This window comes from Rhea pennata, chromosome 2 (genome assembly GCF_028389875.1).
Source record: "Rhea pennata isolate bPtePen1 chromosome 2, bPtePen1.pri, whole genome shotgun sequence".
NCBI classification, from domain to species: Eukaryota; Metazoa; Chordata; class Aves; order Rheiformes; family Rheidae; genus Rhea; species Rhea pennata.
In genome coordinates this window covers 104,786,245-104,810,609 of record NC_084664.1, presented here as the reverse complement: position 1 = coordinate 104,810,609, position 24,365 = coordinate 104,786,245, and the positions used below count along the sequence as shown (strand labels likewise).

The 24,365-nt window shown below is 35.2% G+C and overlaps 1 protein-coding gene across 1 annotated transcript in view; it reads right to left on the bottom strand.

The window, feature by feature from the left end:
• The window catches only part of RTTN (rotatin), an 88,640-nt gene that overhangs the window by 9,612 nt on the left and 54,663 nt on the right, over window positions 1-24,365 (bottom strand). The window contains exons 34-43 of the mRNA XM_062568103.1: window positions 23,831-23,913; window positions 17,009-17,120; window positions 16,089-16,287; window positions 15,179-15,269; window positions 11,854-12,007; window positions 11,558-11,695; window positions 10,393-10,604; window positions 6,570-6,675; window positions 4,095-4,189; window positions 2,292-2,369 (exon numbers count right to left, since the gene is read on the bottom strand). Of these exons, the coding sequence (XP_062424087.1) occupies window positions 2,292-2,369; window positions 4,095-4,189; window positions 6,570-6,675; window positions 10,393-10,604; window positions 11,558-11,695; window positions 11,854-12,007; window positions 15,179-15,269; window positions 16,089-16,287; window positions 17,009-17,120; window positions 23,831-23,913 (1,268 nt within the window). The remainder of the gene's footprint in view (window positions 1-2,291; window positions 2,370-4,094; window positions 4,190-6,569; window positions 6,676-10,392; window positions 10,605-11,557; window positions 11,696-11,853; window positions 12,008-15,178; window positions 15,270-16,088; window positions 16,288-17,008; window positions 17,121-23,830; window positions 23,914-24,365) is intronic.

The following is a 24,365-nucleotide window of genomic DNA, read 5'->3' as shown; positions in this document are numbered from 1 at the left end:
CATGAGGTTCAACAAGGGCAAGTGCAAGGTCCTGTACCTAGAGAGGAGTAACCCCATGCACCAGTACAGGCTGGGGGCTGCTCTGCTGGAAAGTAGCTCTGCAGAGAAGGACCTGGGGGTCCTGGTGGACAACAAATTAACCATGAGCCAGCAGTGTGCCCTTGTGGCAAAGGCGGCCAATGGGGTGCAGTAGGAAGAGTGTTGCCAGCAGGTCGAGGGAGGTGATCCTGCCCCTCTACTCAGCCCCGGTGAGGCCACATCTCGAGTACTGCACGCGGTTCTGGGCTCTCCAGTACAAGAGAGACATGGGGCTGCTGGAGAGAGTCCAGTGTAGGGCTATGAAGATGATCAGAGGGCTGGAGCACCTGCCCTATGAGGAATGGCTGCAAGAGCAGGGCCTGTTTAGCCTGGAAAAGAGAAGACTGAGGGGGGATATTATCAATGTGTATAAGTACAAGGGTGACTGTCAAGGGGATGGGGTTGAACTCTTTTCAGTTGTCCCATGAGACAGTACAAGAGGCAACTGGCACAAACACAGGCAGTTCTGCCTGAATATGAGGAGGAATTTCTTCCCTGTGAGAGTGACGGAGCACTGGACCAGGTTGCCTAGAGAGGTTGTGGAGTCTCCTTCTCTGGAAATATTGAAAGCCCGCCTGGATGCAACCCTGTCTAACATGCTCTAGGTGGCCCTGCTTCAGCAGGGAGGTTGGACTAGATGATCTCCAGAGGTCCCTTCCAACCTCAACCATTCTGTAATTCTGTCAATACTTTAAATTATCTTTAGTGAAATGTGTGTACCAACACTTTACCATATATACGTAATATTACAATTCTTTGTTAGAAAGTTCTCAAGTATACATTGATATTTTATTTCACTTCAGCTTTGTAATACATAGTTACTGAATATTATTTGCTAGGAATTAAATATATTGTTTGCAAAACCATACCGATGTTATCCTAGAATCACTCTAAAATATTTTAATTACTGTGAGACAGACAATTAAAGATTGATTCATTCTAACTGTGATTGTACAAGAGCTCCCAGTCTACTATTTTATTCTACTTAATTATACTAATTATTAGAATTCAAAATGCAAGGACATAGGAGAGTACATAGGAGAGCTCCATAAAGCAAAAAAAGAAAAATGTCAGTTATCAACAGCAAATCTCTTTACTTCAAAAGCGACTATCTCTGCAGACGTCTGATGAAGACAATTAAGAAAAAAATCAAACCTCAACAATAATCTCATCTAGTTTCTGCTCAGAGGTTGTGAAGCAAAAGTTCTTAGTTCCAGAAGGGAAAGGGTGCGTCACCATAGCCGGAGCACTAATATATGTGAATCTTAGGAATAAACAAATAGCTTTTTCAGGCCCATAGTATAAAATGGTGTTGCATACACAAAAATGTTGCTAACACATCCTCTCAGCAGCAGTATTCCTGGAAGGTCTGGAAATTTTCCACTAAGTTCCACTAAGACCTTTGTTAAAAGCAGCAGAATTTGCATCATAATGCCAAGAGAAATTAAATTGTGAAAAAAAAAATGACCTGGAAATGTGTAACTGCATTAAATTTATCAACAGTAAGGAATATGAATAGTAGTGATCAGAGTGAAAGAACGTAGGAAAGAAAGAGAGAAAAAAAATGAACAAAGCTGTATGGAAAAATGAATAGGGATAAGAACTGAAATAGAAAAAAAGTGACAAGCAAAGAGAAATGATGAAGAATGTAAAAGAAAAACAGAAAACAAGATTCTGAAGAAAAAAATGATGAAAAAATCAAAACAATATTGGGCCCTGCAGGATCCATCTAAAATGTACTATTATTTTACTAATTTAACTGAGACTGTATGAAAAGTAAATGACAAATTAATATTTTGGGATTCTTTTATCCTTCAGAAAGGAAAAAGGAAAAAGGAAAGAGGAATAAAGAAAAGAAACAACACATCCTTTTTTGAATCTTTACAGGCTTTCTTATTCTCATTTCTTACAGCTCCACACCTTTCTTCAAATCCATTTTTCATGTTATCTATTTTGAAAATTGGATTGATTGATTTTCAACCAAGCCAAAAAAAAGTAAAAAGGATGACTATCACTTTCAACCTTTTGGACACAATGTTTCAATAGGAACATTGAATATCTAACACATGCATAAATAAGCAGAAATAATAATGAAATTTAAACTATTTCTTACCATTAATTTTAAGTTTAAATCTAGTCATCTCAAAAATATTTTCTGTATTTTCAATCTATGACTCAATGTGGGGACATTATTTTAATATAATAATACTTACTTTGCATTCTTCATTTTGAAAGAGGCAGTTTCTGAGGAGCTGCATAGCACACTTTAACTGCTTGATAAGGCTATCCTCCTATTTAGACAAAAGCATTTGAAGATCATCAACATAAAAACAGGATTAATTCTGTGCAACAGAGAAGAGATTTTCAAAGGTCAGGTGCAAATATAAGGTGCTAATGGTAAGGTCAAATCTGTTCTGTGTAGTTTCTTTCTGATCTTAGATAAAATTCGTCTCACCTAGCTTTAAACAGGCAGACATGCATGTACACTAAAGACATTTACAATAAGTTACTTGTGTCATCCTCATCTCTCTTCATAACTCACAGATAGTATTTCTAGGGGGACTGATCCAGCTAAATGCAGAAATCCGTATAGTAGAGCTCCATTTCCCTTACAAATAATGAAAGAGTAGGAGTGAACAATTTTAGGTATGATTTACTCTATCACAAAGCAGACCCTCTAAAACAAGCTAGATGAATCATCCCTAGAAACATCTATTTTTCTTCTTTGAATATAAACTAAAGATAACCTAGCTTTATTGCAGATCTCTACATTTGGTCAGACCAATCTATCCTGATCTTCTCCATGTCTTAGTTCCTTAGCCTGAATATTGGAAATAGAAGTACTTTCAACTTGATAAGAAAGTTGTGAAGATAAATACAGACCTTTGAACAGCCAGGTACTATGCTGGGATTTAATTATGTAAGTAAACAACACATCTGTCTTCACGGATGTGCTGTGACAATAAAGGACTCTAGCCATGGCTGACCTCTAACTTTTAAGTAGTTGACATGTTAAACTACTTCTGAAAGATGATCAAATTCCAATAAGCTCGTTCACCACAGGAAGCTAGTTCTGTTTTTAATCAAGCATAAAGGAATAGAGATGTATGTAAAATAATATTCAGGCTTCATCTCAAAGAAAGTGAAGAAACAATATCTGCTTTTAAATGATATCATGTGCAACTGATGACATTTAGTGATGAAGTAAAAGTCTATCTCAGAAACAGCAATGATAAAGTCAAGCATTGTCAGTGAAAGAGCAAAGTACAGTTTATCCCATTTTTAACTAAATAAAATGCAAACATTAAACAGTTCCTTCAAAAAACTTATGCATTACAATAATTCTTTATTTATTCAATAAACCCAAATTAAAATAAATCCTATAAAATACTACAAGCTACAACTAAAACCTAGTGTGCAAACTGTTAGTAGGTTAAAAAAAATTTAGATTGTGTGGATACTTGTTTTTTTACCTTTTTTTTTGAGGGGGGAGGGGGAAGGAAGGGCAGATGATGGGACACTTCATTTTTATTAGGATCTACTTTGATCTTTTTTTTTCTTAATAAAGCTTGACAAAGATAAACATTTGGGTCTTGTAAATCATTTAATGCCATTTGTTGGCATTAGGTTAGTTTATTCATGAGAGGAAAGGAATCCCAGGTAATATACTTCTGTTTTTCCTTAGAATGAATCTAAGTCAAATACGTTATTTTTCCCAGCGGTTAAAAGAAAAGAAATAGAAAAAGAAGATAAACTCTCCCTGCTAGGAAAGGAGATCAAGACCCAGTGAACATAACATTGGGCAAGGGAGTGATTGAAGGCGTGAGATAATCAAGTAGAGTAAAAGCTCTAAACTCACTGGTTCTTAAAGAAACCCTAGAATCCCGATCAACTACAGGTTGTCATTTACTCTTTCTCACCCATGACAGAAGGCCAACAGTATTTGTCTCAAAAAAAAAAAAAAAAAAAATCCTGAAAGTGCCTTATCATATCAGCCTTACGGATTTTACTGTTACCTTTTTTTTCTGTGTTTTACCAGGCTTCAGGGAATCCAAATTCATCTGTGCATGAATATGTTTCATCTGCTCTACACAGCTGTTTACTAGGTCAGCTAGGAAAAAAAAACATAAAAAAACATGAACATGCGTCTTTCTTGCAATTATCTTGATTACTGGTACCAACCTGAACTGATACTTAAAGGTACCGATGACCAAATTCTGCAACTTCAACAAATATTGGCATCTTTCTGATTTCAGAAAGTAAGTAGCACACTCTCTGAGACAGATTGAGTATAGTTAGATGATCTCAAGAACCAAGAAAATATTTATCTCCTCTTACAACTGCGTTCTGTGAGATGAACTCCAAAAGGAGGAGGAACTGATAAGATGGAGAGAAGAGGAGGTATTTTGATGAATTTTTCTGACTTTTTTTTCATATCTATAGTTCTGTATTTCCACAGGTTGCTGAAACAAGGCAGATAGCTGTCAAAGATGAAGACAACCAGGTTGACTTGGAAAAATAATTGTGGGGAAGAGGATAGCAATTCATAATTTTTGACATCTTTAGCAATACTGTCTAGAAACCCAAAGGCTGAACCTTCAAGAAGTTAGGGCAAATAACCACATACATTTATCTTACCCAATTCCTCCCCCCGATCCTGGCAGATTTCCTATACCTGAGGTGGAACAAAGGAAAGCAAACATTCTGGTAATTCAGAATCTAAACATTAAGCAAGGTTCTTGTGACCTGGAGCCCTTGAGTTATTACAAGATTATAGTATCATACAATAATGGAAGCTGGAAAGAATGACTCCTAGAGATCATCTAGTCCAACCTCCTGCTCAAAGCAGTCAGTTTTGAGATCAAACAAGGTCTAAATTTCTCATTTCAATTTATGCTGATTGTCTCTTGCCCTCCCACACCATGCACCACTGTAAAAAGGCTCTGTTTTCTTGACAGTCTCATAGGTACTGGAATGTCGCTATTAGGTCTCCTTGAAGCCTTCTCTTCTTCAGACTAAACAAGATGTCTCTTCATAGGGCAGGTGTTGCAGCCCCCAAATATCTTCGTGGTCCTCCACTGAACTCGCTCCAGTTTGTTGATATCTTTCTTGTGTTGGGAAGCTCAAAACTGGATACAGTTTAGGTGTGATCTACTGAGTGCTAAGTAGAGGGAGATAATCCTTTCTCTAGATCTAGTGGCTATGCTTCTGTTAATACCAGTCAGGATGTTATTGGCATTCTCTGTTGCCAGGGAATACTGCTGTTTCACATGCAGCTTGCTGTCTACCAAGATCTGCAGCTACTTTATAGGTCCTCTGTCAGTCAATTCTCAGCCTGTATTATTGTAATGGGTGGTTCCTTTCCAAGTGTAGGACTTTGCATTGTCCATGTATGTTATCTGGTCCCTTAAAAAGTAGTTCTTAAGAGCTGAAGAGTTGGTGTTAAAGCTACAGATACCTTCAGGAAATACCTCAGACATCAGAACTCTTCCCTTTATCATTTGTGCTGCATTACTGCAATGTAATTGAAGGCTGCTCTAGCAGAGGAAATGCTGAACTTTAATGCACTGGTGGTGCCTTCAAATGAAGTCAAGTCTTTGGATAACCTCTTGTGAAACCAATGAAAGGAGAATCCTGATTGAAGCAAGGACTAAGTGGACCACCAGTATCTTGGGGAAGAGCAGAAAGTGGGTAGATAAGGCAGGATTAGAACTTTGGAGTTTGATGCTAGTACTGGGATCAGACACTGAGCAGACGCATCTAAGCTATTTCAGTGTGATCCAGGTTTAAAGAATGTTGGTTTAAACAAACCAACATGGAGATGCAAATACCTAGAAAACATCCCAGACAGAAAGTGTATCTGTGTTGATTAGTAGATATTAGGAATATATTGCATAAGAAATGCAAATGAACCAGTCTTCCCTGCATTCTGGTGGACTCAAAAGTCTTTGAATAAAGGTTTTTAGTTTTACTACTGAAAAGCAAAAGCCTTGGGCATGGAAGACGTTACCTTCCAAGAGGAGGGACAGCTGCTTTAAACACTGTAAAATGGGAAGAAACAAACAAACAAAAGAGCATTTGGGTAGAGAGAACTGAGAATGCAAGGCATACTTTCACTTACAACATTATATTGGCAAAGCATGGAACATTTAAGAAATGGAGGAATTCTCTAAAGACATTGCCAGTGCATCTCCAGTTTCGCATGGATGAATATATCACTGGCAGTAAAAGCTCAAGTTTCTTCTCACTGTAACACAGAACATGATCTAACCACAAATTTTAGACTGGTTACAACACAGTATTTTATTTCTAGCTGAAAACTTAAATTATTAATAAACTTTATCTGTAAAAATCAGTTAAAAGTGTTACTGAAAATTAAGTCTTTTGTTTGAGAAAAAACATTATGATTTTTAAAATGTAAAAAACATCAGCAAACATTTGATTTATAAAGCATTTAACATACATTTTAAAATGTATTTTATTATGCTGACCTTCTAAAGCACATTTCTGGGCATTTTTGCTGACAGCTAACAGGGACAGTAATGCACTTGTAGCAGCTTGTTTCAGGACATCCTTTGAAGATTTTCTTTCATAGACCTACAAATAATGCAAGATAAATTACCTCAACGGAAAAACAGTCATACATATTAAAAGTGGTACTTATACCTATAAATATGCTGTTATAGTCTATATTCTCATTCTGATGATTCATAAGTGTATTCCTATTTGGAGTTCTCCCTGCACAGTCACGTTTATAGCTTATCTACATCACAATGCTTAACTATTTTCTCAACTAAAAGGTTAAGAAAAAATTCCTTTGCTCCTAAGCCCACTCTTCTTAGTCTTTTCTTTATATTCTACCTTCCTAAAGACCAGATGTCTAATTTTGGCATTCTACTCTGCAGCCACACTATCATAGACAACTCAGTAACATTCCTCTAGTGCAATCCTATTTTCCTTCAAAAGAACATTCAAGAAGAGACGCTGAATATCCACAAATTTCTTTACAACAAACACATCACTGACAAATAATTTTAAATACACTTCCAATCAGAGAAAAACAGTAGTTTGTCTTATTTTTGAATCCATGTGAGCCCTTTATGAGCACTGCATTTCCAGTAACTAATAACAACATAAATATTCCTTTGAAAGTATAGAGATTATATTTATTTGGAGACACAGAGCAAGACAGTTGAAAGACTGTGAGCTAGCTGTCTCTTACTGGCTTTAGACCTCTAGCTAGTAATTGTCTAACACATTTTTCAAATTTTAATATGCAATAAAATATCAACGCTTGCTCCAAGGTTATCATTTACTGGAAATGCTCAGTGCAGTCAGGATTAGAAAGGTCAAGAGATGAAGAACAATAAGTTAATAGAAAACTCAATGATATGGGCAACTGATGGCAAATTAAAGCATCAAGACATTGGCTAGGTTCTGCATTTATAGCTAACAAAGAAAAACATATTTAGACAACAACCAGTTTTATCAGATCCCAAATGAAATCAGAAAACCGTAAGCAACATAAGAGTTGTGTATTTATATTGACTACTTTCCATACCGATAAGCAGTGCTTCAGTTCCTCAACAGAACATTTAAGTTGAATAAGTTTTAAGTTTGAATAGTTTTAAAATATATATAAAAAAGCATAAAAGTTTAAACTTAATGCTAATTTCTCAAGTCATGAGACAACAAAATATTGAGTTCCTTTAATCTTGAATTGCCTAATAAGTAAATTTCATGATTTATTCATTCAAAGCCTTCTGCAAGAGTAAGTAGTGACGATTTTATTTCTACCCTAATACATTGCTAATTGCTTATACGTTTCCTAGTATTTAGGAAAAGTATAATTTCCTAAATTTCCTATAATTTCCTAGTATTTAAAGTCAGCATGTGCACATTTACTAAATTGGTTGTATGCAGTAACACATACTAATTTAGGACCTGGTCTGCTAATATTCATACCTGCAGACCAGGGCCTAAGTTCCAATGTGCCGCTGCCTATCATCTACTTTGTAGATTTTATGTAGTTAAGGTGACTAACGGAGATTACTAATTCTTTGACAATTCTTTCCTTCTCTATATTAGTCAATTATTTGCTTGGGTACATCTTAGAGAAACACTGTATTTAATTTTTTGTTTGTTTTTCCTTAAACTAATGTTTTAACTATGTTATTTATCCTATGGTCTCCTTTAACTGCCGCTCAGTGAGGGCCATGGTTTTTTTATTAAAAAAAAAAAAAAAAAAAAAAAAAAAAAAAAAAAAGTAACATATAGATACATTTTGAAAGTAATACAATACTGAAATATTATGTCTTACTGGTTTGTAGATGTATTTTTCTATTTAAATTGTTAAATTTATCTTTCTCTCTTTATCTGTTCTTTCCTACTGCTTCTGTCTGATACTTATTACTTCATTTAATTATAATCATAGCCATAAAGGTAGTTGTCTAGTTAAAGGACCTTTTTTTTTTAATCCAGGCTTATTGTGGGATTCTTTTATAGAAAGTATTCTGTAATTTTCCATTAAGGGTTTTCTACGGGTCATAGAACCCCCAAAACTTCTAAAAAATTTAGAAGTATAAATTTAAAGTATTTAAAAGTATAGCATCTTGCTATACTTTGCTCTTTTATAAAATTGAAGCTGTTTGTTTCATAATTCTGTCATTGTTTTTTAGGATCACAGTAGATATAACCCTTTCTTGGTTGAGACTTGTATTATAACACCCCAGGAAGCATAGGTTATCTTTTGTATGTACTTTGCTTCCTGTCATCCTGCGAGGCATCACTCTTTGCCAGTAAAGACTGGTAATTAGTTATGTATATTTGTAGCAAAAGAGAGGGTCTTTGTTCTTTAACACACTGGCACATTTCCTGTGCCAGAACTAAGGAGGCTGAGGTACATACAGAAGCATTAAATTCTGACATACTTCAGGGTTGCAGCAATAGTAAGTTGCTTCCCCGTGAAGATTACTAGAGTCTCAGTACACGGAACACACTGTGCTCTCAAAATACTTATAAAGCCATAGTGGCATGACACAGCAACATGGGGAGCACAGGTTACGTGACAGACGTTAGCTTGATCAGGGCAAGTCTTAGTAAGAGCAAGCTTATTCTACAGAATTCAACAACTACAGGAAGAGAGCAGATGAAGTGATACTAATCAATATTACATATTGAATGGTCACACCATTCAACATCCACTGATATATACTTAAAAAAAAAGAAAAGAAACAGTATTTCACATTGCAAATTAAGATTAAATGTGATTTTTATATATAAAAAAAATTACTAGACATTTAGATTCCAGAATATTAAAGCCACATTAGGTTATATGAAACTTGCATCTCATAGACAAACAGTATACTTCTAAAATTAACAAAGAAACAGTATTAGTAAGTGGGAGTGCTTCAGCTTTACTCAACCGTTTAGTACATTTTACTCATGGATCACATGATTTAAAGGACAATGAGTACATAGATAGAAGAACTGACTTCTGAAAGAAGATAAATTAGGTACAAATTTCTCATACATCTTGTCTTATTCGTAAATTTCATATATATCTTGTCTTATTGGTAAGTAATGGAAGAAATTTTGGCAGTCTGTAAATAAATGAAGGATATAAATTTGGAGGAGGTAAAAGAAGTATTTAGGACAGTACAAACAAATATAAATAATAATAATAAGATTACATTAGGAAAGAGAAAACATTCAGAATGAGTATCTAGAAATATGGCTTGTCAGTAATATATATATTATGTTGGGCAACAGGTTCCCAAAGGAGTGAATGGATATATAATACCTGACATATTTAAAGTTCGGTTTGTTCCTATACTGCAACAACTAGGAAATGAACTACAGGGCTTAATGGCTCGTTTCGGTTTGCAATTTTTATGATTAGGCAGCTTGTTAAGCACAATGATGCTGTCATTTACAGTGGGAATAACTATATTTTGAGTCTTAAAATTCCATTACATGTTTGGAAGAATAGAAAGAAACATTTTGGTATACAGCCAAATATATTCTACTCACATGCAATCTTCCCCACATGAGATTTCATATCACGTTGCTGCAGTATGACAGTAATTGTCTTCAGAGGCACTGCCTAGAAGTTGCTTCTCTGCAACTTCTCCAGTTTATTACATGAAGTTCAAAAATAAGTATAATAGACACAGTGGATGAAAGATGTCTCAGTTTATAACTGAAGTTTATAACTGAATTAGTTTTCAACTAACTTTTCATTAGGTAAAAACATTCCTTTTTTAACAAAGTACAAAAATATATCCTACAATCACATAATCAATATTTAAATACCTGAATTATTAATCCAGTAAGTTGAGTTACTGATGCCTGACATCCTTCAGCTTCATCTAGAAGAAAGCTAACAGTTGGATTCTGGCATACGCTCTGTTTATCTCGGAGATGTCTTTTTCCTTCTTCAGTCAAAAGGGCAGAGAGGAACTGTAAACTAGCCATATATAAAGCAGGAGGTGTGGCTGACAGATTAATACAATCACAAATGGTATCTGAAATGTTAAATAAAAAAAGTTAAAGACACTTATGTTTCACTCTGTAAAAAGCTAAAGTGTTTCAGAATTTCAGAAGATTGATCAAAGAATGTGTGAGACAAGAAGCAGATTCACTCTTCACAAAGAATTGTACAAATTCTATACATTTGACAGTAAGTCTTTAAAAAATTAAGAAAAGAAAGTTTAAGTTTTACCTAAGGTTTGAATGAATTATTTGTTCTCCATTAACTTGACTATGAAATTAAAAAGGTATTTTCCTTTTGCTAAAACATTCCTTTGACATTTTTCTGAACTCTCATTTTATTCTACAGCTTACCTTATAGTACTGACAGTAATCACATTTGTTTGATGTGCAGCTGGACTTGCACTCACCAGATCACTTAAAATACACCTGGCTGAAATTACAAGCTCGAATGGACTATACTCATACTTTAATGCTGAAACATATGAGAGAAGGTTGCTGACTCAGAGCCCTCACTAAACAAGTAACTAGCAAAGGAATTTAAAAAATGATTGTACAATATCTTGAACTGCAGTATTCCTCTTCTCCCCTAATTTTTTTGCTTTTGTTTTATGTAGGATAAAATAATACATATGAGGAAAGAATAAAATGCTAAATTGACCATTTCAGGCTCATATGTGCTGTATTTGGATAAGGTTTACAGTTAGTAACTACTATGCATGCAAACAAAATCTGTGAATTTACGTAGTCATCCAAAAGTTGGTCTAACTATATAAAAAAGAATTATAAAAGTTGAATAAAGGGAAAAAAAAATCAAGCTTTCTTACATGAAAACCTGGCACAAGAATGTTTATCATGATGGATATGCTGTTTGTATATAACTTGAAAGCATCTAATCAGGGATGACCTCCTTCCTTCCCCCTTCCTTATTTATTTATTTATTTTTAATTAGTTGCAAGGTTAGAAACCATCCAGGAATAGACATTACCAATTACTGCTGTCCAATGATTTGCAAGAGCTGCTGTCACAGATGGAAAAGATATTTGGCCACTTTTCCACAATAATGTAGCTAGAAGATTGAAGTAGTCTATCCATGTTTCATGAAGTGCAGATGTTAACTCAGCATCTGTAAAGAAAACATAGAAAAAAATCAAACCATTTATGTATGCACACAAATTTGAATAGCCAAACTTGACCACAAGGTTTTACACTTTAAATGAAGTTGATTACTTAAGTAAAGACCCGCATCTGTCTGGCTATGCTGGAAACAAAATTCTTTATTACCAAGCCCATCCTCAGAGCGAATGGAGAGAATCATGAAGCTATTTCCCAGAAGAGGTTTCAACAGTTCATCCTGGATTACAAGCTGACAGTCCACCCATAAGCATGCTTTCAGAAGCCTGGACACAGATGATAAGTACTGAAGTAGCAGTAACACCTGTTAAGTATTTTTAAAAGATATGAAATAAAACCGTATTATTTGTACTTTCCACATATTTTTATGACTTAAACATATCATCTCAACTTATTCATTTAATTTTGAATTTATATAAACCATTTAAGAAAAATAATAGGACATAAATTAAAAATTATTTCCCTAATTCTTACAGTAGAAAATGAAACAGAACTCCTACTCTGGAAACATGTGTGAAGTACTCTTTCTAGTGAAAAAGTAACAAGTTTCTAATGAGAAAATCATGGCTTGTGTAGTGACAGTTTCTGGAAGCTCAGAACACAAAACAGAAAATAATCACTAATGCTGATGAATATACACATATTTCCTGAAAACAGAAGTTTTCTTTTAAGCTTTAGAAAAAATATTGTTGGCATACATATTCATTTATTTTCAAAAAATTTCCACAGAAACACACTTCCTTAGTGGTGTAGGTATTTACTTCAAACTAAATCCTTTGATACAAAATTCAAGCCAGGGGATCAAATACGAGATGTTACGGGACAGACTGTCAAAGTTTGTCCACGTGTTGGACTATTACCTTCTGCCGCTCTTCCAGGTGGGCATTAATGATACCGAGGGCAAATTGGAAACCATCAAGACATGGTGGAATAGACTGCAAGAGAGCTGGTTAATACTAAAACATCACTTCCTCCAAGTTCAAGAGTACTGCATCCCAAGGAGTAAGAAGTCAAACATAGCAGGGCAGGAGACCTGCATGAATGAGCAAGGAGATCCTAGCAGAACTCAGACAGAAGGAGAAAGCACACAATGTGCAAAAAGGGACAGCCCACTTGGGAGGAATATAAGAACATTGTCAGAGCATGCAGGGATGCAACAAGGAAGATTAAGGCCCATTTAATTGCCAGAATTAAATCTGGCAAGGGACGTCAAGCACAACAAGAAAGGCTTCTTCAAAAACATCAGCAGCAAAAGGAAGACTAGGGAAAATGTGGGCCCACTGCTGAATGGGGTGGGATGAATGACAACAGATACAGAGAAGGCAGTTACTGAATGCCGCCTTTGCTTCAGTCTTCACTGCTAAGGGCAGCCCTCAGGAATCCCAGAATCTGGAGGCAAGGGAGAAAGTCTGGAGAAAGGAAGACTTTCCTTTGGTCGAGGAAAAATTGAGTTAGAGATCTTTTAGATCTCTAACGTGACATCTACAAATCCATGGGCCCTGACAGGATGCACCTACAAGTGCTGAGGGAGCTGGCAGATGTTATTGCAGGGCTGCTCTCCATCATCTTTCAAAAGTCAGGGAGAACTGGAGAGGTGCCTGAGGACCGGAAGAAAGCCAATGTCACTCCAGTCTTCAAAAAGGGCAAGAAAGAGGACCCAGGAAACCATCGGCTGGTCAGCCTCACCTCCAACCCTGGAAAGGTGATGGAACAGCTCATTCTGGATGTCATTTCCAAGCATATGGAGCAAAAGAATGTGATCAGGAGTAGTCAGCATGAATTCACCAAGGGGAAAGCATGCTTAACCAACCGGATAGCCTTCTACGACGGAATGACTAGGTAGGTAGAGGAGAGGAGAGCAGTGGATGTTGTCTACCTTGACTTCAGCAAGGCCTTCCACACTGTCTCCCGTAACGTCCTCATAGGCAAGCTCAGGAAGTGCAGGCTAGATGAGTGGACAGCGAGGTGGACTGAAAACTGGCTGAGAGGCAGAGCTCAAGAGGGTTGTGATCAGCGGTACAGAATCCAGTTGGAGGCCTGCAGCTAGTGGAGTCCCCCAGGGCTCAGTACTGGGTCCAGTCCTGTTCAACTTATTCATCAATGACCTGGATGAAGGGATGGAGTGCCTCCTCAGCAAGTTTGCCGATGATAGGAGTGGCTGGTACACAGCCTTCAGGCTGTGCTGCCATTCAGAGAGACCTGGACAGGCTGGAGAGATGGGAGGAGAGGAACCTCATGAGGTTCAACAAGGGCAAGTGCAAGGTCCTGTACCTAGAGAGGAGTAACCCCATGCACCAGTACAGGCTGGGGGCTGCTCTGCTGGAAAGTAGCTCTGCAGAGAAGGACCTGGGGGTCCTGGTGGACAACAAATTAACCATGAGCCAGCAGTGTGCCCTTGTGGCAAAGGCGGCCAATGGGGTGCAGTAGGAAGAGTGTTGCCAGCAGGTCGAGGGAGGTGATCCTGCCCCTCTACTCAGCCCCGGTGAGGCCACATCTCGAGTACTGCACGCGGTTCTGGGCTCTCCAGTACAAGAGAGCCATGGGGCTGCTGGAGAGAGTCCAGTGTAGGGCTATGAAGATGATCAGAGGGCTGGAGCACCTGCCCTATGAGGAATGGCTGCAAGAGCAGGGCCTGTTTAGCCTGGAAAAGAGAAGACTGAGGGGGGATATTATCAATGTGTATAAGTACAAGGGTGACTGTCAAGGGGATGGGGTTGAACTCTTTTCAGTTGTCCCATGAGACAGTACAAGAGGCAACTGGCACAAACACAGGCAGTTCTGCCTGAATATGAGGAGGAATTTCTTCCCTGTGAGAGTGACGGAGCACTGGACCAGGTTGCCTAGAGAGGTTGTGGAGTCTCCTTCTCTGGAAATATTGAAAGCCCGCCTGGATGCAACCCTGTCTAACATGCTCTAGGTGGCCCTGCTTCAGCAGGGAGGTTGGACTAGATGATCTCCAGAGGTCCCTTCCAACCTCAACCATTCCGTGATTCTGTGAAAAGTAGTCCCATTGGCAATAAGCCTACACACTTTTCATATACTCGGGTTAGTTAAAAAGTGCCAGTGTCTACAGGATTGAGGACAAAGAAAAGCAGACAGGCAAAACTATGAAGTTTAGGAACAATCTGTATATTAAAGTGTTTAAAATTTCAACTAAATGTGTCAGTAACTGTATAAAGCTAATACTTCAATACTCTACAAAGAAATTCCATTATGAGATTTGTATTTTTAAAACACAACTGGTTTTTATCTATTCAATAGTTCTGGGTATAGTTCTTTAACAGAGAAATAATTTTTTGTATATTGAATATAGCACATTGTTTACTTTCTCTGATACCTTTTTATAAAAGCAATGTGTCATCTGAATGTTACCTATGGCAATGTGTCTGGACTATATCAATAAATATAGATTATATAAATGTAATTAACTTCTTCATTGAAAGAAAATTCAGAAGATAACAAATACTTCTCTAACCTGAACTTTTACATGTTCCACATGACACGGATAACCCAAAGGAGCTTTCAGTTCCAGGATACATCTCTTGACTAGATTAGCATTTACAAGACTAAAATAAAGCAAGTTGATAAGAAACACATTTAAATAATTAAAAATTCTACTAACTTTAAAGAGTCCATTTTAAATAAACAGAATTAAAAAAATATAATCGTGTAACTATCTTAAAAATATTTCTTTAAGCATTAATTGTAGTGCAACTGCAACCAAAGTAGCATAACATAGTTCCAAAACTAAACTGTTTTATTCTTGATTACTTATTTTCTTTTCTGTATAAGAAATAACAGATCTGTACCAATATAAACTGTATTCTAAGAAGATTTGTTCTTCCTTTAAGATAAGAACCAAAATGTTAGGGTTTCTGATCTAATATTTTCTCAAAATTGCCAAGAATTATTTACTCTTACTGTGACAGCCTTTGGTCTATTGTCAAAATATTTCATGTAAGTAAAAAAAGAAAAAACATATACTGAACAAAAATGAGCTGCAACAATGAATGCCTCATCACATCATATATTATTCTACTAGAGAAAAAAATTAATCCCCAAAAGGATGACAAAATGTTCATCTAGATGAAATCTAAACCACCATTAGTGCTGTGGAAGAACAACATCACAACTAGAACGACCAAAGTAAGTACTTCTTCTGTGTATAAAAAGCTAGATCCTCCTTTTCTGCTACTTGTGTTAAAAAAACAAACAAACAAACAAAAAATACCCCCACCACACACATTTGTTAACACCCCAGAAGCAAGATCTGATCAATATCTTTAACAGTTTTGGCATGGAACACTGGCAGATCTCATTTCATTCTTTTCATTTCACCTCTGTTCCTACACCTGTTTGGAGTTCAGTAGTTATTGATCTCCTACCTGCTGAGAGCTGTTAGCAAGTGTGCTTGTTGAAGAGCAATTCCAGTATCTTTTGGAGTGACAATAAGCAGATTATGCAGAAGGCTACAAACCGCTGACAAGAGAGAGGGTGTGACTACAGCACACTGTTTAGACAGTGCAACAGACATGGGAGAACCATGCTGACTCGGAGATGATGTTGTGGTAGTATCACTCTGACCTTGAATGTGTTTAATAAAAACAAATGGGAAAAACACATTAAAAAAAACACCTCCCACACAAAAGAAATTAGGGCAGTTATAAAAACAACTTGCTTTCTGTTTTTCACAGAATATCCAACTTCCCTATATACTTAAAACTAGTATATTCTAGAATTAAAAAAAATATATATATATATATATATACACACACACAGAAAGTTTTATTTTAAATCTTTTTGAAATAAACTGTTCTTTCTATATGACACTAGTTAATACTGAAGATAAATGGCAAATTGGAAATGATATAAATTGTTTTCACTTCTTTCCTTCACAGAAAAAGAGACAGAGCGTATGTGTATGCGTGTGAGTGTGTACGCAAGCATGTGTATGTGCGCACACATATCTTTATCAATGTACCTTGACAACTTTATCAAAATCAAATGTTTTGAAAGGGTGACTCTTTTACAGGAATGAAAACTGAATCTCACAAATGTGCTACATTTTAAGCAAGATCAACCATTACTACTTAATGTCAATGTATTTTACCTTATTTTATTTTAAAGGCACAGTTTTATGCTTGTTTTCTAAAGCAACCACTAAAAGTGTCAGAGTGACTGTTTCAACAACACATATAAACAAGATTTATATGCATATACAGATACTGGAATATGGACATACTAAATATGGACAGGCCATTATATTCATCATCATGTTTATAAAGCCAATTACAGTTTGGCTTACCTTGAGCCATAAGCCTATCAACTGCAGTTTCAGGAATAGAACTGGTCAAATATGTTGGGACTTTTGCTTGAAGCTCAGCAACACTCCCCAGTGATGGTGATGCAGACAGAATCTGAAAAGACATAAAAAGCAAACCAGCTGATTCAATCTTTAATAGAACAGACGTTTTCACATTTGCTTAAAGCATAAAAATTACTCAGAAAAATAAGCATAATAATTAGTCAGTGTTCAAAACTAATTTGATTAGATTTTGTTAAAGAAATAAAAACACCTGAGAATTGAAACTACAGAAAACTGAACAATATGGACAGGCTAAAACATTTCAGTTCAGAAACTGATCAATGCCCAAGAATGATACTGGAAATACCTTCTCTTCATCCCTCTTTATTTCGTCCATATGATTGATTCTATCTACTTTTTGATGAGGAAAGAAAGGCATCACTGAAGCATTTAAAGTTGATATTCTTGTACACTTTTGCTCTCCTGCGACCAGGGCTCGTCCATTTTCACAAGGACACACTTAGATAAAATATAAAAAGTGGGCTACTCTCATCAGCCAGAGCTTGGGTTCTGGAGCCTTTCTTACCCTGAGTACTCCTCTTAACCTTAGTCTTGCGATTCTCAGACATGCTGGTTTTCTGGTGAAGATACATTTACATCACAGTAACATGCTACCACGCTGCTTCTAACTGAGAAACTAGATCACCTGTCATATGATTAATTTTTCATGCTTTCAAAGGAATTCTTAATGCTCTTGTTACTATGTTTTAAACCACAAGCACAAAATCAGAAGACAGAGATTTTACAGCTTAATAATATGCTTTGTGACCTATCATGACCCATCTCAGAGCACCTGATAAATACATATGCCAGGTCACTTTTTCACTTCTGTTCTTTGATTCCTCAACTGTTTACGTAAGACAAATATTTTTCAAATGAGTCATTGTTTTACAGGGTAAAGAACACACAACATTGTGGACCATAACGAAATCCAGCTTTAAGAAGGATGGCATTAGAGTTTTCCTCACAGTGAGCATTCTAGGGAAGAATGAAATATTTCAAAGGTTTTCTTTTTAGAGTATTATTACAATACCAGTTTGAATAATTTTTTCCTAAGGAAAAGTCAAAAGTGACTTAAAAGACAAAACAAAAAAATAGTGGTGCAGGGAAGGAAATCATAAATTCCTCTCTCACCCATTGAATAGGTCACTTCTTTCCAGGCTTGGTTTCGGTTTACTCAGTGGCATTCTGAGTTAAAGAAAACGCTCTATACAGTCTTTTCTCCTACTTAAGAAGGTTTACTGTTTTTCCTCACTTTCCCTAGTCACTTCCAAATCTTATCAGGCCTCTATCAGCACATGATGCTGAATGTTTCTCTGCAGAGCTGAAGGTTTCCACTTCTGTGCTGCAACTTCCTTCTCTCCCCCATTTTGCTCTAGTTTCCCACTATTGTATGTCCTATAGTCTTGACTCCTCCTCTGCAAGCATGTTCAGTTGGTCCTCAAAAAAGACCAAGGGTCAATGTAGCTCAGAAGTCAAGCTGCAGTAAGATTTGGGGTGCTTATCTGAATCCCAGGACCACATAATCACTATGTTTGGGTACAGTATATTCTTCCTATATGCAAAAATAGTAACAAATTGCATCAGCCAATTGAAAGTCAAACATATATATATTTTACATATATAACTAAAAAGCCTATTTGCAAATTTAAATAAATTAAAATTTTCTGCTTGCTGATTTAAATCATTATTTAAATCAAAAATTTGTATTAGAGTAACTCTAATACACTAATACTAATACTCTAATACTCATCATGACACTTCGCAAATTCTGCATTTATTCAGCACTGTACTTCAATTACAAGTTCTTTAATAAATCTCAAAAATATATATTAAAGTGTGTGTGCGTGTGTGTGTGCACGCGCATGTGCATATGCACATAGATGGATATAAAAGCACAAACCCAAAATACTGGGTTTGTCCTTCAAATAGTCCTTATAGTTCTTTTGCACTAGCCAAAGCTCTGAAAGAAATTATTGCTATAGTGGGACTCATCTTAAAGATATTATTGTGAATGCATACAAGGTTTTACATTTTAATAAATCAACACGTCACCTAGGCTGCACAACACACATTCTTTCTGCATCCTGTCAAACTGTCTGAACCTTATAGTCAAAGATATAAAAATACGGTCTTATCTAACTAGAAAAAAAAAAAAATCAATAATAGCTTTATCTGGTTGGAAAAATATACCTTATTAGCTTCCTGCAATGATGGAACATTTATTGGTAATTGCTTCACAGTGGGATATGAGGTTAAAAACAGACATTTTCTGCTATCTTAACAGAAAACATACAATAACACAATGAAGTCATTTCCACAGTGTTCCACCTTCCAGGAAAGAAAAGGTATTACCACTTTTATAAACCACCCTTGATAAGCATGATCTGAGGGTCTAGGTCATCATACTCTGTAAAGGATATTTATGATTCTTATTTATTTACTATTGCCACCATACTCTTTCTCTGAGAGCAATGAAACAGTCAGGTGCTTAACAGTGGAACAACAGAATTTTGGAAGGGGATGTACTGGGGAGAAAGAAGTGGGGAAAGAGGCCTGCAGTTAAGAAATAATACAAAAGAAAACAGAAATTGTCATAGGGGAAACGCAAGACAAAGGTGATGGTTTTGACATTTATCTACTAGATATGAATAAAAGGTCTTTTCTTAACCTCTAGTATAAGAATCCCTCTGGCATTGCTTTAATAGGTTTGCAGTGATTAATTCTATTCAGTGCTCTTTTCAAAGGTTTAAATCACTTTAGTGTAGAACACTGGTAACCATGGATCCAGCAAATAAAGCATACTTTCTTTTTTTTTCTTTTTTTTTTATTTTTTTTTTAAGAAAGTATCAAGATTTCATAGGAGAGAATGGCCATGACTTAAAGCTATATGAGAAAACTCCATAGATCCTTTAACCTGAAGCATTCTTAGCCCAAGTTTTTAAAGAATTGCTCATTCTGCTAAGCTGTCCTAGGCATCAGATAGACCTGGTATATCTACACAATGTGAAACAAGTTGGTATTTTCATGCTGATTGGTGCCTTAAAGTATACATCTTAAAAATAAAACAAAGATGTTGGTTAAAATAAAAGTAAAGATAATTTTCTGTCAAGATAAATTGAGTTAATATTTACTAAGATACTACTTCTATAAAAGACATTATTTTTACAGAAGTGAGCTCTTTGTAACATTCAGATTGCACTTTACAGAAAAATAAGCCAATTTTGACAAAAATCTGCAGTCTACTGAGATTTTAAAGAAATTTAAACAGAGTACAGACAATTCAGCTCTACAACTGCCTTTTATGTGACCTTGAGTCATTGATTTCATCCCCACATTGCAATTCCTCACTCTATAAAATCAGGAGAGTTATACTTACTACCTCTGACAGACTACTTTATAGAATAGAGTAAGTAAGAATGATTTCTGTTATGAATGTACTTGCTTATAAATTTTCTCATTTTTAATTTTTACAAATTCGGGAAAAAAATGAAGCCAAAAAGTTAAATACTATCTTCATTTAAGTTTATACAAACACAGCATAAAGTCAGCCTTTGGATAGCTCAAATTAACTATTAATTACATGAAAACTGAAAAAGGAGAGAACTAGTAGTGTCTTTTTCTTTTTTTCAGAACTGTTTTCATCCATCCAAAAAAATTCAGTAGACCTTTTCTTTGTTCTTGGAATTCAGTAAAAGATAAAGCTTTTGCTTCCACAAAGATCTTCAGGATGTGGCTTACTGAAGCAAAAAGCAATTTCAGCTTCCTAGATTAACATTCATGCAATGAATGGATGAGGACACACTTAGAACTGCTTTTTTTTTAAATATTATTATTTAAAAAGTTATTAAAATATAGGAAAAGAGCTTCTGATAGAAACAATTTTACTTGATTTGATAGCTGCTAACTCTCAAATTATTTGAGGCTGTTGTCATCAAATCTGTTCCAGACACAAATGCATCAACACTCTTCCCTTCAGTAAGACAAGTGGGCTCCCTTTCACCTGTGATGGGGAAAGCATGCCATCTAGTGGTCTTGAAATAATTAAATCCTCATCAATGGATCAAATTCAGAGACAAAAATCTATACACATTTTGAATACCGACTTCACAGATATTTTCCTCCTCCTCATACATCAAAATGGAAAGTTTTGGGCCAGACTGTAGGAAAGCAAAACGTAAATGCATATATATATAAAAAAGTACCTAACTTTAAGATAGCTTGAGTTTCTGAAATATTTCTTGACTTTAGACAACAGATAAATACTTAATCACTAGCCAGTCTCTGGAATACAGTTTCTATTTATCCTCAGTTACCTTCTTCTGTCTTTCCTCTCACAATTAATACTGGCATTGGAACATCAGACCTTTGCATAACTCTTTCCAACATGGCAACTTACCATCTGTCATGTCAACATCGATATTTTAAAGGTAAGTAACCTATAATAAAAACTACAGTTTACAGCTGCTTATAAGGTCCATAATGCTACTACATGTGAAGAACAAATGGAATTAAACACACTTTTATTAATATTAGCTCTTTTATTTTAAAAGAGAAAATACAACCAAATAGCTGTTTTGCAAAATTTTTATGTTCACTAGTGGAAGCAAGAAAAAAAAAAATCCTTGTATATAATTCTCTCACATCAGCTGTAAGAGCATAATCCTCCTGAGCACATATAAAAAGTCTGACAATATCTGGAAGATTGATACCAATGAGTACATCATTGTATCACACTGTACTTTTAGCTATAAATAATTCAGAGTTTTCCACTTGTTAATGCAACTGTAAATCTACATCTTTATGTTAAACAATGATGCCATTTTACACATATAAATGAAGATGCCTTAATCTGATCTAGTAAATTTCAAATTGGACTTTTCTTCTTCTTCTAAGTCACTGAAGCTAAACTTCACCTTGAATAATATGCATAGAAAAAGCTGAAACTTCTTCCACTTTTATTCTTGTAAGACAGTGACACTCAGATAATTCATTTAGGAGAAGTTTGGAAAAAACATGTTTTATCCTGATTTATAAACATTCAGTTATTTTAGTTTCAAATATTCAGCTCTGAATATTAAAGTTCAAAATATCGTCAAATTTTTAATAAATGAAAATCAATTTCATTAATAAAATTGCTAAAAGGGATAGGAAAAAAAATCTTAATTTTTAAACTAAATTCTAAATTAATTAGATTTTTCCAGTAACAACACTTGATAGCAATACATTGATAATAATAAGTCAAAACAATAAGGAAAGATGACAACTGTGAAATATTGAGATACAAAATTACAGTACTGCTAATATTTTCATTTTCATCACCTTGCATATCAAAAAAACTTGCATAACATTTTACGAGTCAATTCAATAAGAGAGTGGCTTGTTAAGTCTTTATCAAATCAGTACACCTATTCAACAGAAAAAATATTCTGAATAGTTATTTCAAATCAAAGCAAAGCATTGCCCTAGAATTCTGTAACTGGCAAGCTCTTTGAAGATTGCAGTCCTGCTAGTCTAATGACTCTTCAAAAAGAAGAACAACAAAAAAAGTCCAAACAAAAACCTTGCCACACAGGAGTGAAACTCCTACAAGAAACTCTCTTTTTCTTGGCCTAAAACAACCACAAACTAACACTGAAAAACAAAAGTAATAGAGGTATTCCAAGTGTTGAGTTTCAGCAAAAACATGCATTAGGTTAGATCTAGGTAATATGAAATAGCAAGTACATAAATATGATCTATAATTTTCTTCATGGAGCTACTTTGTTTAATATAAAGACATACAGGAAAACAAACCTATAGATAGTGCTATTACTATTATATTAGCAAATGTTTAGCATTTTCTTCATTAAAATATCTTTAAATAAATTACACTTTGCATTAGCTGTGATTTTATGGCTCTATAATCAAATGGTTATTCATGATTCAAAAATTAAAAGTTATGAAAAAAGCTATAAAGTTATAAAATGAATTGCTATGCAATAGGTCAGTTTGCTTGGAGTTCTGTTGCAATCTTTGAGAATAGATGTTTTTTAGCAGGTAGCAAATAAAAGTTAGAAAAGCTTTCAACACAGCCTGATCCAGTATTACCAACCTATCCTGGAACGTGAAGAAAGTACTAAAAATTTTTCCGCTTTTGCATTTGCCGTCTTACAAGACAGCATGTGTTTACAGTCTTTCATTAAAGCATTCATCCCCCTCAGAAACAATTTTACCTTGCAGTCACTTGCTTTCATATATTTTTCACAGCTATCTTGAGTCTTGTGAACACTGGTGGCATTTTTATACTTTATAAAAGCATTTTCAGAATCCATAGTTTATTATAACATATATATTATATAATTTTAACCTAAGGTACTGCTGTGGTTTTTATTGATCCAGTTCTGTAGCTGTAAAATGTAAATACGGGACCACTCTGAAAGGATAGTTAGGATAAAAGCAACAGAAATTACAACTATAGATGATCTGGCTACATTTTGTCAATAAAGTTAATTTCAGAGAAATTTCTAGAGAATATGTCTTGCTCTGAGAAGCAACAAAATCCAACATTGCCTTATGCATTTAACTAGATAAATTAAGCCACTTCATTTGTATTTGCCTAGGTAAATAATCATAAAAGTTTTTGTTAGTGTATTAGAACTAGTTTAGATAAGTTTCAATTTAGTTTCAGCTTTTTCTTTCAGCATTAACAACGGCATTAATTTTCTTCAAATTATTTCATGAACAGTATATTTGAAATAAATAGGTTACTCTGGAACTTACCATAGTATCAGATGTTGACAGAGAATGTGAAGACTGGCTTTGAGTGGATGGAACCTTCCAAAGATTAAGTGAATCATCAAAATCTGTAGGGAGGGAAAAAAAAAAAAATCAAAGTTTTCTTTTTCATTACCACAAAATCAGCAGAGTGCTTTATCAAGCTTTCCAAATCATTGTTTCAGAGAAACAGATGATCAGTTTTCCTTCTGAAAAATCTCAAAATATTTACTAGGTTTTCATGTTGCACCTTTGAGTTTTTATCCAGCAAATCCTTCAAACAAGCAGTAATGAAAGTATGCCATATTCAGCTACAACATAAGCCTAGAAAAAAAATATATTCAGCTCAAATTGCAGTTGCAGAGGCTTTAATCATTTGAAATAGTTCAGCTTCAGTTATATTTACAAAATAATAAGCTAGAAATATTGAAGAAATTGGGTCTCACAGCACAAATATGTAATGAGAAGAAGCTCTCGTCTTCATAAAAGCTTCATATTCATATTTTAGGAGAAGGTAGTCTAAAGAGAACCAATATTGATA